General features: G+C 34.5%; 1 protein-coding gene across 5 annotated transcripts in view; it reads left to right on the forward strand.

Moving 5' to 3' along the window:
- Positions 1-16,457, forward strand: part of STXBP5 (syntaxin binding protein 5) — a 116,978-nt gene that overhangs the window by 83,243 nt on the left and 17,278 nt on the right. For 2 of the 5 annotated variants that reach the window (XM_050893450.1, XM_050893445.1), the window contains 3 exons: positions 5,730-5,795; positions 9,445-9,504; positions 9,600-9,647. In XM_050893450.1, the coding sequence (XP_050749407.1) occupies positions 5,730-5,795; positions 9,445-9,504; positions 9,600-9,647 (174 nt within the window). The remainder of the gene's footprint in view (positions 1-5,729; positions 5,796-9,444; positions 9,505-9,599; positions 9,648-16,457) is intronic. The other 3 variants (XM_050893447.1, XM_050893448.1, XM_050893446.1) reach the window with 2 other exon arrangements.

A 16,457-nucleotide genomic window follows, 5' to 3' on the forward strand; every position in this document is an offset into this window, starting at 1 on the left:
AAGGTGTTTGTGTATTGCACAGCCCTGTGGGGTTTCCAGGCAGTTTTCAAGTTCAGGCACCTATGTGAGGGAGGTAGCCCATCAGAACCATGATTTACCTGAGGGCTTCTCTGACTTATTCCATCATTCACAGCATCCAAGAATTTGGAGAACGTAAAGCTGATTTTTAAAAGCGTAACATTGTTCCTTTCCCTAGGATGCCAGTTTTCTCCAGTCCTTGGGCAGAGGTAGGTGATCTCACCCCATTTTTTAATGAAGGAGAGTAGAATAAAATGAAGCTAAGGGAAGAATGACCTGAAGTTTAAAAAAAAAAAAAAAAAAAAAAAAAAAAGACTTGAGATTGTGGTCCAGTTCTGTTAGTTCTGCTATTTTTTTTTTTTCCCCAACAAGAAAAAAGAAATACATTTCAGAGAGGGTAGGCTCAATAGCCAAATACTGCTTTCTGTATAGTCTTCCATCCTCTGCTGCCAAGGGAGAAAGGGAGCTAGGCACAAAAGAAATGCCTCCACCTTAAGATGATACAAAACTGAAAACCAGGATCTGCCACTGATTTATTACTGTGAAGGGAAGCAAAAGATGGGCAGAAGTCCCAAAACTGTTTTTTGAAGCCAGTGATTGTAAAGCTGAATTTACTTGGACTATTTAATTTAGGAAGAGGTTAAAACAGGTTTTGTATGAAAGAGCTGATTTCTTAACCATGTAGTTAATTCTCTTTCCCTCCACCATCCTGCCAATATCTTGGTTAGCTGGAGCGACAGTCTTTTTAAAAACTGGAAATAATTTCTCTAGTTATCATTTAATATTTCTCATTATTTGTAGTTCTTTCAGTGTATGTGTTGCCCAGACTTCAATAGCTTAAATAATAAAGCATTATTGCTGTGTAATTTTCCACAAATAAGTCTGTTACATTAAAGAACTGTCCTTTGCTATATTTATAGGATTGGAACTTATAAGAGTTAGTCAGAATGCTTTTGGATTTTGCATGCTCCCTTTCTTGAACATTAATATGTGTGTTTAGTGTCTTCAGAAATGCAAAGAACTTATGTTTCTTTGGTTTTATTTTGAAAGATATGCCTTCATTGAATTCTTTATCTTTAAAACATTTGTATCTTAATACTTCTAAATTTATCTTTCTGCAAATAAGGCATTTTCAACTACCGTACAGCTCTAATAACCTTCAGGGAGAATTAGTACTTAATTTCTAAATCTTCCTAGAAAAAGTGCTTATGTATTTAATGTGGTTGTTTTAGGGAAACTGAGTATATTTCCCATTCTTTTTGAGACAACCACAATGTATTTTAAAAAAAAAAAAAAATCATAGTAGCCTATGCATGCAGTCAGACAAGTTCTTAATTAGTTACATTAAGTTCAGGTTCAGACAGCATGAAACAGAGCCGCATACTGTTACTGTACATTGTAGCCCAAGATTGGCAGAACCAAAAATTAAATTATTTCAGTATAGAGGGGAGTAGGAAAACATCATTCTGTTACTCAACCACTTCCATAGGTTTTGCCCAAAAAGGCAGCAAGAATTGGTCCTTCCTCATTAAGAACCCTGCTATTCTGTATGTTCCAGCATAAAATGTCTATTTAATAGATCATCAGTATCTGCTTACATATTTATAATTTAGTAAATGGTATGTCCTGAGTCAGCCAATTGAAAATTTAAAAAGACTTTTTAAAAAAAGTTCATAGAGTAAGAGTTACATATCTTCTAAAATATGAATGGAAATGCAAGATTTTCCCTTCACTTGTGTTGCAAGAATATGATGTATGTTTCTGTCATCTTATTTTTTCTACTCAGAAAAGAAATTCAGATTCCCGTCTTAAAGCAGCATCTATTTAGAGACAAGGCTCTCTACACTAGCTAGACTGTAAACTGTCATTTCAGGCTAGCTCAACAGATACAAGCTCCCAGTTGGGATCGTGTTTTGGAATTTATCAGTGATTCATACCAGGTATATTACTCACATGTTTTGGGTGGCAATTTATAGTTTGTGAAGCATGCAGTATATGTGTTTTGTGAAGGCCTGCTAGACAGTGTCATCAGGTGCTTGTCAAAAATAAAAACAAAGTCAACCTTTGCCTTCAGATCATAATAGTGGGGGGAAAAAAAAAACAACTTTGGCCTTGTGCTGAAAGACATAAAATATGTAAGTAAAAGCTTTATAGTGCGATGAAAACTCTATGCACAGTGGAGGCTTACACTGTTTAGAGACCTTTGCTTGATACACTGTTTGCTAAATATGAAAGAAGCCATTAAGAAAGTCAATATTGGTACCAAATTATTAAACAAGTGGTAATTTTATGACTAAACACCAAAACTTATGGGCAGCTGTTACTTTTCCGTGCTTAGTTACATAATTAAGTTCACACAGGACACCAATCTTAACTCCCACCAATAGTAAGTTAGGAGTTACAAGATTTTATGTGAATTCTCAACTAGTACAATATAATACAACTTCTTATAAGTTAGTGTTTCTTAGTTCTACCAGAGGCAGCTTAGGATTCTGACAAAATAGAAGCAGTTCTGGCATGCATGTGACTTTTTTTATTTTCATTATACATCAAAAAGCCTTTTTTGAATGTAATCTACAAGGGATTCAGAACTGGGGTTGAGTCAAACCTGAAGAACATACATGCCTAGAACTCTTCTGAGGTTGCTTGTTCTAGTTGTTTTCCCTATTCCCTTTTTCCTTGAACTGGATCTGGACATGAACTATTTGAATTTTTAACTTAAACGTCAACTAAACCAGACCGATGTCAGCTGTGGCTAAGCCAAGTCCAGAACTGAATCAGAAAGTTTGACTATTGGGTTTGGGAATTTTTTGGCTCTGTTTTTTATGTTAAGTGTTTTTAATTCTAACTTTTACATCTTCATATCAAGCTAGTTCTAGTTGTAATTTTTAATTAGGCTGGTTTCCAGTCAACTTGTAGTTTATTCAGAGATATATCTGCCTAAAGGTTATGTGAAAAACCGACAAATTTCTCATGAAACTTACTTTATACATCAGTTAATTTCAGCTGTAATTCTAGGGAGTTTTTAGTGCAGCATGGTAATTTTTGTCTTTAATGACATTATTTTGATTTTTTTTTTTTAATTCATTTTTGGGGTTTTCAAATTTCTTGCTACTAGAGTTCAGAGAGATAAGCTAAAAGCTCATTAGAAGGTCACTTCCATATGTTTGTGTTCTAGCAGGTTGTGGTCTTTGCAGTTCTGAAATGAAAACTCTTGGATCAATTTGCTTTTGTAATCCATAGCAATTTGCACATATGCTTTAAGCCTGAAACCAGAGAACTTTTCCAGGAGAGCTGTCTTACTGCCAGTGCGCACACTGCTTCTATCAGGGTACCTGGGGTTTTAAGATGAACAGCAATAACGATTGTTACACCAGTTTCTTCTCATTGGTCATGGACAGATCCTCATAGTTCACAGACTTAACTCAGATCATTCTTGTTATTCTATGCTTTAATTGCTATTACAGTCATAGGTAAAATTACTTTTTATCTATTCCTGTCCTTTCTCCTCTTAAATAATAGCAGTGACGGCTATGCTTAGATTTCCAAGGTGTATGCACCATAATGATTGTCATAATGCACGCTTACTCTCTTTAGTGGGATAAATCTTCTCTAATGCATAAAATTAGTGCATAGGTGTATGATGAGAGAATGTTTTGGGGGTTTTCTGTTGAATCAATTGATCCGAGTTACTCATTAAGTTGTATATTAATCAAATTGTAGCCTCAAGACTTCTTACAAAGAAATCAAGCATGCAGGTGTGTGACTTCATTCTTGGCGAAAGACTATTACTGTCAACGTAGGAGTTTTCATAGGAGAACTAGTGTGAGAAGTTAAACTCTTCCTATGAAGATAAAGAATTAAAATATTTACGGGAAAAGAGGAAATTAAGTTCCTGAACTGCGTGTTTGGATTTGTTCAGTTTGGCTCCTGGAAGAGCATGATCTAGAAACGCAACTATTTCTAAAAGCACAGTACAAGCTTGTCCTCCCAGTACTGCTACTATCTAAAACTTGTATTGCTTGTTGGGAGATCAGCACCTGGATTTCTGAGAAGTCTTTTTACACAACCCTGTCTAGTACAAAACATTTAGACTCACATGCATGTTTAAAACTCTGGTGCTTTCAGAGGTCAAATCATACTTTGTTAGAGAATATGTACCACGATTATCCCATAGTGCTCATTGATTTACTGATAGATAAATAAATAATTTGCTTTTTTCTTTGTCCTGTGTAGTGGAAGGGTATAGCTTCCACCTGGGATTTCACCATTCATTTTAGAAATTACATCAGTTCCTGGACTGTTGTTAAGCGTAGGCTTAACCAAGCCTGAAAGTCATTTGACAATTTCACATCAATCCTAGTCTTTGAGTTTTGAGGTTCAAGCTGTACATGCTCTTAGTAATCTTAAAAAAGACTATTTTGCATAAATGAAACTGTGAATGCAACGTACTTTTAATGTGTTCCACATTGGTACAATATTTCAGGAGAACTTTTTTCCTTTAAATGATTAACTTCTGTTTTAGTATTTGGAAATTTTAAAGCTTTGATAGAAGAGTAGTGCTGTTCCCTTTTTTTTTTTTGTCGTCTGTTAACAGATATGTACAGATGCACTAGTGAATGTGTAGTATACAGCTGTATGGACATGCTTTGCATGTGCAAGCCCTTGTTGCCTTAGCCATTACCATTACATCTCTCCAGCTTTTTGACTATTTGAAATATTTGTGTGCATGCAAAAACTTCTCATTTTAACAAATATTTCTTAACTATTACTGTTAAGTATTACATGCTTGTTTGTGTTAGTATCACATTATGAAATTTCTGAAGGAAAACTTTTTATAAACCTAAAGATGCATTACTAGCCTTAAAATATCAATAAAATTCACTTTTCTTAATTGTGGGCAGTCTTGACAGCAATTTCTTGTCAAAAAGGAAAATAGAAAGGAAAGTAGAAAAATTCCTTGTAAACTTCTAGTTAGTGCTATGGAATAATATTTAAGACCATTATGAGGCAACTTCCATCTTTAGCATCTGATTGTGGACTCCTATGCTTTATTTCCTTCACCGGAATGGAAGGAATGAGCTTTTAGATATTAACATATTGCAGTTATTCAAATGATTAGATTTGACGATGTAAGAATTTAGTGAAATTCTGGAAGAACACTTTTGTAAGCACCCTAGAACCTAAATTCTTTAAGTGACATCAATAAGGAGTTTTGCTGGAAAACAAACTCGGCAATGCAACAGCAAATACAAAGCATATCACTGTAACAGTGGGAAAATAATTTGAAAAAAGGCACTGTAGTTTCACACATACTGCACATGTGGTTGTAATCTTCATGATCCTCTTTCATCTGACTTTCTTTTGCATTACATTTTTAATATAACTAGGATTTTTTCAAAACAAATTATATTTGTACTTAATATGTATCTATAGCATGTAAATAATTAACTGTTCTGATCAGTCTGTCTTGCTGAAAATATGGTGGTTTTCACTGAAATTTAATGAGGAGGTGTATTTTGTAAAGAGAACTTTAGTAGGAAGACGTGACTCTACAGTCACTGTGTGTAATGTCCAAATTAAGTAATACGTAACAGAAATTCTGTCACAATGGGCTGGTTTGTAGCTAATAAGAAATGAAGTTCCTAGCTGCAGTGGAAGAAAGGATAAAATAGCAGCTGTATTTATTATACACTGTTTTTGTGTTCCAGCAGGTCTTTGTGAGATTAATGAAGGTACAGTGGTGCCAGAAGACCGCTGCAAATCACCCACTTCAGGTAATCATAGCTTTCTCTGATCTTCAGCTTCTTATTTGTCCAGAAGATGGTATGCTTTAAGTCAACACTTACTAGTTAAGTAATTATATAAAACCTGTTGTCTTCTCACAAACTGTTTGAGCTGTCATAAATTTTGCTGTGTTGCACAACTGCATTTTTAAAACAAGGCTGATTTAAGGGATGCAATAGGAATACGTCAAAGATGAGTGAAGAGAGATATAATCTGAAATATTTTTGCTTCAGGGAACATACTGCACAATGGAATTTTGAAACATTGATAAGAGATGCACAAATTCCTGTGTTCATGTGATTGTGTTTTAGAGTCCTCAAAACTGGTAAAGATTATTTCTGTAAAAAGAGCTAGTTTACTTCTGCTTCCTCATAAGTGGTAAATTACTATTTTTCTTTGGAATCAGAGGTCTTCAGAAACTGGCATACTTACAAAGTAGGAGTTCCCTACTTAACACTCCCCCCCTCCTTTTTTTTTTTAGTTGCCACTACTGTATGTGAATATTTTAAATTAAAGCCTCAGCAATATGTAATACTATTTAGTATTTTGTTTAATATTGGCTAGTTGAGGCTATAGCCATGTAAATACTTCATAGTGCATGTCAATATATAGTATTCGAGATAAATATTTCATGTAGTAGCTAAAAATTTGTTGCTTATCTTCACTATTACTCTGAGAACTTTTAAAGTAACATGTCACTTTATCTGTTTCATTCAAAGCTGTATGTGAAGTTAGAGTAAAGGGCAAAGTTGCAGGTTTACTCAGGTACCTAAAGTAGTATGTGCACTCTTTGCAATGTAGTGCGAAATGGTAATCAATATAGGAATCTAAAGATAGATACCTTTTGTATTGTAGCCTGTACCTTTCAAAGCCAAGTTGAAAGCATAACAAAACGAAAGATGCTGTTTGTAGCTCCAGTAGAAATTTTAACATAAATCTTAATTTCTGATTTGACAACTGCTGTCTTTTGATGTTAATTTTAAATTGTGCAAAACTCTCATCTAGATCAGTCAATGTAATTTTCTTTTTTGCTAACCATTTCTTAGAGTAAAGTAGAATTATTTATAATTATAGCAAAATTTGGCTGGAAACTTTAATTAAAAAGTCTTAACTGAAGATGTGTTTTCATTACAAACCTGTGTAATGCCAAGTATTGGCATGCTGAAGTTGTCAACTTCAGCATCACTTTTAATGCAAGCATTTTTTTGTGGTGTTTAGAATAAAGTGCATCTTTCCTATTTCATTTTTAAATATGAAGATCAATGTCTGTAAACAACTTGCTGTGCAGTGCTGCAATTGCAGTAAATCACTTTCTTTGTCAAGATTGAGGAGAGTTATTCTTACTAAGGTATTTGAATTTGACCCACTTAGAAAATAGACTTAACCTGGACTTTTTGCTAGACTGCTATAAAATGTGTACAATGAACAGCTAATGAGTTGTAACTCTTAATCTGTATCCTTTTTTTTCCCCCTTGCTCCAGTATCGCTCAAATGTCAGCCCAAACCACTTCCAACTGGTACCGCTAAAACTTAAAACACTATTTAATTTGAATTAGAGGGTTTCTTTCATCATTTGGAGTTGAAGTAGTGAAACTCCGTTCACCGTTTCCACTAACAATGCAATGAAAGCAAGCCCAAAGATGAAAATCAAAGTTTATAATGAAAAATCCTAAATTTAACAATTTGCTTCCCATCCCTCTTTGTTTAGCTCCCTCCCTCCCTCTTGTCTGAGTTGTGTTAGCTGAAGTTGGTTAAAAATTAATGCAATTTGGATATTTCTTTAAGAGGATCAAAAAAGGAGGCAACTTAGAATAGATGGGTTTAAATGTCCTGAAAGGAAACAGAATTAGGGGGAAATTCCTAATCCTGCAGAGGTAAAAATCAATCTCCAATTTGAGTTGACTACCTGAGAAGACTATTTTGAAGTTAGTTCATATTAGAATAAAATCTAGAAGTGTGGAGACGGTGTATTCTGTAAAAAAAGTATATAATGTCTTAAGTACACACACAATACTAAAGAGAAGTAAGTCTAAATTACCAAAAGTAGTGAATTGCCAAAAGATAGAGGGGGGAAGCCACTGTTGCATTCCCCTGTAAAATAGAATCTTGAAGTAGGGAGGTTGGACTGTGCCTTGCTTTCCTTAGTTCTGTCCTCTCCTCCCAGCTCTCAGTGAACAAGATAAGGCTCATGGCAGGCTTCTCCAGTTTTCCTTCGAGAAAGGTACTCGGAGGTAGGCACCTCCCTGATATAGAAATCATTTGGTGATGTTTGTGAAGAGAGAAGAGCTGCAGTTCCTTAGGTTTGGTTTAAGTTTTATATCTTTTCTGGGCAAGAGCACAAGACTGCAAAGAAGCTTGAAAATGGCATTCAGTTTTCAGAGAGGTAAGAGAGGAAAAATCATTTTGGAGAAATCAGCTGCACAGTATTGGTGAGCTTGAGATGCAGGACAGAGGCTAGATTTAAATGAACTTTTTTCAGTCTAGAGGCTCTCTAGTTAAGAGGAAAATACACTAGCACAAAAAGTTTGCTTGTTACTAGCTTTAAGATTGAAGGATGGGATTGGCAATTGAGTGCATTATTGGCTTCCACTGTTACAGTATGATCTGTAAAACAGACTAGCCACTCTTTGGGCTGAAGTCTGCATTTGGTCAAGTGATCTAAATCTTCCACATCTTCCACCTTTCTGTGCCCAGGTGAAGAGAAGTGGAAGCTAACTTTGGTTAGACTTCTTCCAGTGGGTGATTATACAGTTGAGAGGACTGTGAAAGGGACTACCTGTGTATGAAAGTCAGGAGAGTATCCTACAGTTTTAATAATGCAGAACTATGAAATACTGTGAAAATGCAAGAGAAATAATAACTTTACTGCTTTTTCTCCAGAAGTTAAACAGTAATAAGCTTAGGCTCCAGGGGCGTTTATCTGACCCATAAAATGTTGTATAGCATTGTAAACTGTCAAGTTTTTGTGTTCATGAGTGTCAAAATGTTTGCATTCTATTCTTATTTTACACTTCCACAATATAAAATCTAATGAAATCTGGCATTTTTTAGTTGAACTATGTTTTAATTTCATGACAATGGTAAGCCTTAAGTTGTGGCCTATAGACACCACTGGTTTTTCAGTATTAAGGATTCAGAAAAATCCCAGGCGGCAGCATTGGCTCCAAGTTGTCTGCAGAATAGTTGAAGAACTGTGGCCCAACAGTGAATTACTGCATTGGAAAAAAAAAACCCAACAAATTTTCAAAACTTGAGTTTATTGTTACGGCAGTGTTCTGGGAATCATAATTCAGGTTAATCTTTGTGTCTGGAACCATGATTAGGACAGCAATCTAGTTATTCAATGTAAACATCTTATTCAATGAGGGAAATATTTCTAGCAGTAAACTTGTTGCGCTGTGCAACATTGTACCTTGCATTATAATTTTTGTGGTTAATCTCAATATGGCAGAATTCCTGTGATACCAAAATAATTTAGACTTTATAGGATCTAGTACAGCTACAGAGAATACCAGCATCATTATTTGATATTTTAATACATTTTTGTATCTTCCTTAAACTCAAAGCTTGTATTAATACATGGGGTTTGTGTCAAAGATGTATGTTTGTATATCCATTTCATTCTGTCTTCACTCATAGGTTCTGGTTCACCAAACAATTCTGATGATGATCAAAAAATGAATAATTTTATAGAAAAGGGTACAGTATTTTTCTTTTTTATAGTCTTTATTTTTTCTTTAGTTCATCCTTTGATACACTTAAGTTGATCTCTTTTATTAAAATATTATTTACAGTGAAGACCAAAAGCAGAAAGTTTTCCAAGATGGTAGCCAATGACATAGGTAGGAACTAGAAAAATTCTGCTCTGTTGCTAATCCAGTGCCTTACTCTATGCAACACTAACCCAGCAGCAAAAAACAAAATAAAATTCAAATTTCAATGCATTAAGTTATTAATTTTTCATTCTTTCTGCTAATTGGTAATTCTATGGGCTGCTTCTGTACTAAATACGCTGGGCACAATAATTTTAAAAAAAATCAAGGATATTGGTGGTTTAAATTCTCTGATTTTACAATTGCACTTCTCTGTTTTTCTGGATGGGTGAAATTCTAATCCGTGCTAAGAGTTCAGTCTATGCAAGTCACAACATTATTCCGCTACTTTTGCAAAGGTACACTTTCTTTGAGAACGTGTGGCTGCTTTAACTTCTTTGTGTTGCATTCACAGCCATATGGTCAGATTTCCATATGACTGTGGTCAAGATAGAGGTAGAATCATGTTTTCATTTAATCATCTGGAAGAGAACTTGGTCATATATATATATAAGTACACCCCATTACTGTTCCAGAACTGTATTTACTTTTCTGCATCCAACAGTGACACAATACGCTACCAGCTCCAGACTTGTGTCTTAACAATTTGGTGACAAAGTTGCCTTGGAATATGTTGTATGCAGGTAGATTGAACCCTTTTATGATTTGAATGGAAATTAACTCTGCTTCTGACAACTGGGTCATTAAATAAGTGAAGGCAAAAGGCTGTGTGGTTTAATTTTGGGAAAGGGACTCTTCTTCCTTAACTGGGATATGGTTATTTTCATTTCAGAATCACTGTGTTAATGGTTCATTTTGGTTTTGTTTAGTACATTAGTATATCATGGTAGGAGGATTTCATTTTATCTCTTTAGTCAGATCAAAAGGTTGAAACTACTTTATATAGTAAAACAGTTTGCTAAACTAGTATTTCATAGGTTGTGTGGAACCATAGGTTAAGACTAGAGAGGAAGAGATTTCTTTTCCTGTAGTCTCCCTTTGATTTGCTGTTTGGCAATTTAACTTTTATCCTAAACCATTAATCTCTTTCATTGCAATTCAGTAATTGAGAATAAGAATCATTCAAAATTCAGTGAGATAAATACAAGTATGATGAAGTTGTCTTCGGAATCTGAGGTACAGAATGAGGAAGAGCAAGAATATGCCCTTTGCTCAGTACTATGTTGAGCCCTCCTTGCAATGATAACAGAAGTGTTAGGGAAGATGAGTTCTGAGACAGTGGAAACCTGAATATAATTCAAGAAAGCAAATGGCTGTCAGTTATATATTATGTCAATTCATCTGTAATTAAAAAAAACTGAGTATCATTTACATGAGTATTGATTAATATGTTCTCCTAAAGGAAATTCAGGCTAACTAGAAACTTATGTTCAGTTCTTCGAATGAGAAAAACAACACTTAATCTTGTGCATGTTATATCAATGCCTGTTGATGAGGTAATGTTTCCCTTTTGTCCCAAAGCAGTCTCTTCTGAACTTAAGACAGCCTATCTTGTGCAAAAAACGTAGTATGTTTGAGTGTGACTTCATTATTTTTTCACTTTTTTCAGAGTAATGTTACAATCTTAATAAAACATGCTAATAACAATTCTGTAGAACTCTTGATATCTGTTTCAGCTTGAAGCTTTTCAACTGAAAGTATTGTGAATGTCTTTCACAGCTAAAAAAGCAAAACATTTATTTACAAGTAATGCATTCTTCAGGGTGTAAGTTAAATGCAGGGTGTAAGTTAAATGCAGAGTTAATTGAGACAATAATGCATCTGACATGTAATTCATAAGCATCTCCCAGTCAGCCCATACTGTGATTTGGGTAACTTGCACAGTTTACTGGAAGTTTAAAGAAACTTAATTATTTCATCTGCATTCTGTTAGAGTTTTGAGTGGTTCAATACTGTGCACTGAATGTTTGTTTTTGTTTTTTTTTTTTTCACTGCCATGTCTTCTATACCTTATCTGGCATGTTTACTCTGCATGGCTCTTTCCGAACTTACATTCTAAGCTCTTCCACATCAGTAAAACACCTCTTCTTCGATGTTAATAGTTGCATCTTTTTGCGTTTCATTGTTTTTAAACTGAATTGCCAACTAAATGTGAATGGACAACAAGTTTTGTAAAATGTGAATGTCACTTACTGTCATTAACTTCACCATGTTGTATGAAACAAATTGTTTACCGTCAGCTGTGTTCACATGGATGAATTTGTGTAGCGTGGTTGTAGCTCTTTGCACTGGCATATAGTGCAATCAGCTCAAGTTCTTTCCATTCTTTGTCAATGTGTGAAATGTAACCTGTCAAATGCATTGTGAAACAGAACAAGAATTATTTACATTGATAATTTCAGTTGCTGTTAATCACTCTTGTGTTTTTTGTCACATGGGAACAGTGAGTAAGGGAATACTGCTTGCAAAGTGCGAAGTAATTTCATTTCCGTGATAGGGCTGTAAGGTGGTAATGTAATACACATGCATTTAGAAATATGAAGCCATTGTCAATTTAATCACTTTATTGAAACTTATGTAGAGACATCTTCATTTCTACAGATTTCTATCATTAGTGACAGTATCAGACAAGGATTCTTGCTTTGTTAAAAGATCAAAAACCATCTAAGACTGCAACAATAACATAAATAAAACAAAATGTAAATGCTTCATGTACCAACACTTCAGCTTTGCCATATATACTGTTAAGATCAGTTGGTCTTCTGTTTTTTTCTGAATACTTGGTTGTGAATGTTCAGTGCTAGGGAATGGATAGTAACTCAAGTTGAAGACCTGTTGTGAATATGTTGCTTTTGGGTCACGTTTCCCTTTTATTTGCATCAGAGGTGAACTTTGGAAAAATTGCAAATACCTTAGATATATGGAGATACTTGGTTTAACTAAACATTTCTAGAAATTATAGAAAATACTGTGGCAATTATTAAAAGCAGCCATTTCTCTTAGGAATGGCAAATATTTGAAAGTATAAATAATGTGTTGTGAAGTAGTACAGAGAAGTATACCAAATGTAGATGAACTTATAGGAAGAAGAATTGGTGGGAAGTATTTAATTTCTAAGGCCATGTCATTTTTATAGAAAGGCATTGTGATCCAACTTCAGTGGAAGCAAAATCTTAAGCTGTTTTACTCATACTTTGGTCAGTTAATTATTTGGCATGAAGAGAGATATGCAATTAAATATATAGCTACAAATCAGGTCAGAAGTTAAGAGGTATTGTAACGTCCATTTCTGGAGGAAGCTTTAGTAAAGGTGCATGCAAAATACTGTAGATTCTAAGACCTTCATAACTGTTCCAGTAGGCTACGTGTCAAACACTTTTCAGGAAAATTGTTTTTTTATTTTCTGCATTTTATAAATTTAAAACCAATTGTAAACAATATTAGTAGGCAGATCTAAGCAGACTAGCTTTAATTCCAAACTTCCATAATCGCTGCTGTTACTATTGACATAAGGTTTTTCACATTTGTTACATTCTAAGTGTACACCTAAATTTTTCAAACAGTGCTAAAGTCATTGACTGTTAATGCTGTTTTCATGGAATTAAATCTTAAGATGCTCACCATAAGTTCTCATTTGCCCTAATACCAGACTAAGACTGTTTCTTCCAATGTGTTTTTAATACTTTGATCTAATTTTGGATATATCAAGTACATCTTTTGTTACATTCTCTTGTAAAATGGTTTTATTATTCTTATATCAAATGTAGAGATTTCAGCATTGATAATCTATTTCTCCATTGTACTGTCACCAGTACAATATTCAGTTCTTCAAGCATCTTGAAATTGGTGATGTAAATCTTTCACTTCTGTGTAGTTGTCAAATATAGAATAATTTGGGAACTTTGGTATGTCTAACAAATTCTAAGCTGCTTAGTTATTTCTCATTAAATGTTAAATGAAATAGGCTTTATGTAAACTGTTCTCTTGTCTGTCAAAATACCAAGACACTTGTCTCTTACAATCTTTAGAATTTTTTTAAAAGGTTTAGACTGTTTCCTTAAATAAGGAATGGATGAGAAATTACTCTATAGCTCTCAAACTGATGTGCTATACATTGTAAAGTATCAACTCAGGATAACCCACTGCAAATAAAATATAACTATTACTTTTAAGCCACAGCTTCCTATTGATAGTTCAGTCATGTCTCAGCCTTCAGGTTTTCTTCATTGAATTGGTTGAGCCTGCTATGCTGAAATATAACACACTATGCTAAGATAACCTTTCATATTTTAACACCTGCCCCCTCAAGCCCAACCTATGAGACATCTCCAAGAATCCTGAACGTTGTTTTTGGGCAGTTCTCTAATATCATACTTTCATATGATACTTATTTAATTATATATATTAGCAGCAGAAAGAACGCGTGTGTGTGTGTGTCTGTGTATGACTAGGTTTTCTAATTTAGAGGAGTATTAAATGTAGGTCTAAACACAGACAAAATAGTCATTGTTGCCCTGAGCAGCGGTGGGCCAGGAGGAGCAAAACAGCTCCCTGATCTCTGTCTCCTTGTCTCACACCAGCTGCAGAAGGGTAGTCTTGGCTGTAAATGCTGCAGCAACCACCACCAAGAGAGGTATTAAACTCTGATATGACAGCTACTACTTGGGTCAGCCACACCCAGCAGCAGCGGTCACCATCACCTTTGCCCTGTTGTACAACTGGAGTAAAAAGCCTGATGTTGAGCGCTCTCTCTGTAGATCTCCATCCTGTCTTTCCATTTCTCTGATTTATATCTTTTGTGTCGTAGAAGTTGTCTAGCATGTTGCTGTTTTTCATCTGAGGCATAGCAAAACTGAATTTTCCAAAACTATTGTAAACGTTAAGCCAGATACCAATACAAGCAGATGTTTTTTATACTAAGTAATGTTAGTTAAAAACGGCTTAGCTGGCGAAATATTCCTATTTTCTTATTGCATCTTTAGGCACTTTTTTCTTTAAACACAAGATGGCACTACTGCTATTTAAATAGGTTCTTGTTTCCTATTTACATTTGAGTTAGTGAGGGTTTTGACACATTAATGTATGTTCTGAAATGTATTTTTTTGCATAGCACATTAATTCACAATTTCTAGCAATGACATCCTTTTTAACAAGTCATGTATCCTCTTATCCTATTAATGAGGCATAGTTCAGTGTTTGTAGAAAATGATGTCTGACAAATTTGGTTTACCTTATCAACCTAGTTCACACAGCTGGCCTTTCACTAAGGAACAAAAAGCTAAAACTATGGATTGACTCTTAGAATCCAACACACTTGCCTGTACTTGTTATTACCTGCTATATTACCTGTTACCTAGTATCTTAGTTTTTTGTCAGTTTTCTCCAAGTTGTTAAAATTGTGTGTTAAACATTTCTATTTGAAAAGCCAAAACTGACTGCTCTGGTCTTCAAAGTGACTAAGTTAATTAATCATTGCTGGTATTCACACATGGTAAAAGCTGTGAAAAGCCAAAAATAACTCGAATTATTTTCTGTGTACATAGTTGGGCTTTTGTTCAGTATCTCAGCTTTTAGGATTTACATGTCTAACACAGAAAACAAGTCTTATGATGAGGAATGCCCATCTTATAATTCACAATTCCAGATGAGGTTTCATGATCTCTTTCCAAGCTGATATAAGTTCAAGCTGGGCTCCTGGTTACTAGTTCTGTTTTGTACCATGGTTTCCTGTTTGTATAGCTGAGCTCTGATCTGAAACAGGAGTTGATCTTGTTGAAAACAACCCTTGGCAGAAACTTCATTTAGATGAGATGCCAGTGCCAATGCAAGATGAGGGTAGAAAACATGTAGTCGGACTACCCTTTTCAGTTTCAGCCTGCACTAAAGTAAGTTAAAGTGACTAGCATTTCAGTTTGAAAGTAAGTAATTTCAATTTAATTTGAATAGGACATACTTTGTAACATTGACACATGAAGGAAATTAGAAGATTATTTCTGGAGTCTTTTTCTCAAATTTTTATGATGTATGACAGGAATAAAACCGTTCAACTGTTCAGATAACGAGCGTTTGCAATATTGATGAGCATAATTCATGATACAATGAAGTATTTCGCTTTTTGAAGGAGTGAAAGTAACTTTTAAATCGCATGCTGTTCTTCAGAATATGTAGAAAACGTAATGATTTCTGTTAAAACGATAATTAGAATGAGTTAACTCCATTTTTAGCTGAGAGAAGCAGCAAGATTCAGGCTGCTTTATGACTGGTATCCATTACAAGGTAATCGTAGAATTATGAGGCTATTCTCAATATCTGCTTTAGGTAGAGAAGTATTACCCTTACAAGATAGTAAAGAATTAAATGATATATCAAAATTCAAGTATGTGGCTGGGAAATAAATTCAGTGTCTAGCCCTGGTCTAGTAGTTAAGCTACATCAGAATTATTTCTTCTCCAGTAATTGTTGAAAGAAAGATGGAAGAGGGATGTATGGCTACTAGTTTACTAGTGACTTTTATTGTAGCAGCATTTGTTAGTATTGTACTGCATTTTAAATGGACCACAAGATTTGCATTACTATAAAGAGAATTTTCCAAGTCAGGGATGAGTTCAAGTGCTATTTTTTTACTTCAGCAATATTATCAAAATTATACTATCTTTTGTTTGACAGTGGTGCAAGTGTTTATGATGCTGATTTTATAATTATTCTCTGTAACATCTTCATTCTTCTAAGGTTGCAGATTGCATCTCAGATTACTGGCTTTTTACACATGCATTAACGTTTTAGTGTAATTAAAAGTTCATCTTTTCTCTATTTTAATTATCTCAGGTTTGATCAGGAAGTAGGGCAGAAGAGGAGGGGATGGGATGTTAACTTTATGTA

The sequence above is a fragment of the Gymnogyps californianus genome, chromosome 3, assembly GCF_018139145.2.
Source record: "Gymnogyps californianus isolate 813 chromosome 3, ASM1813914v2, whole genome shotgun sequence".
Taxonomy (NCBI): domain Eukaryota; kingdom Metazoa; phylum Chordata; class Aves; order Accipitriformes; family Cathartidae; genus Gymnogyps; species Gymnogyps californianus.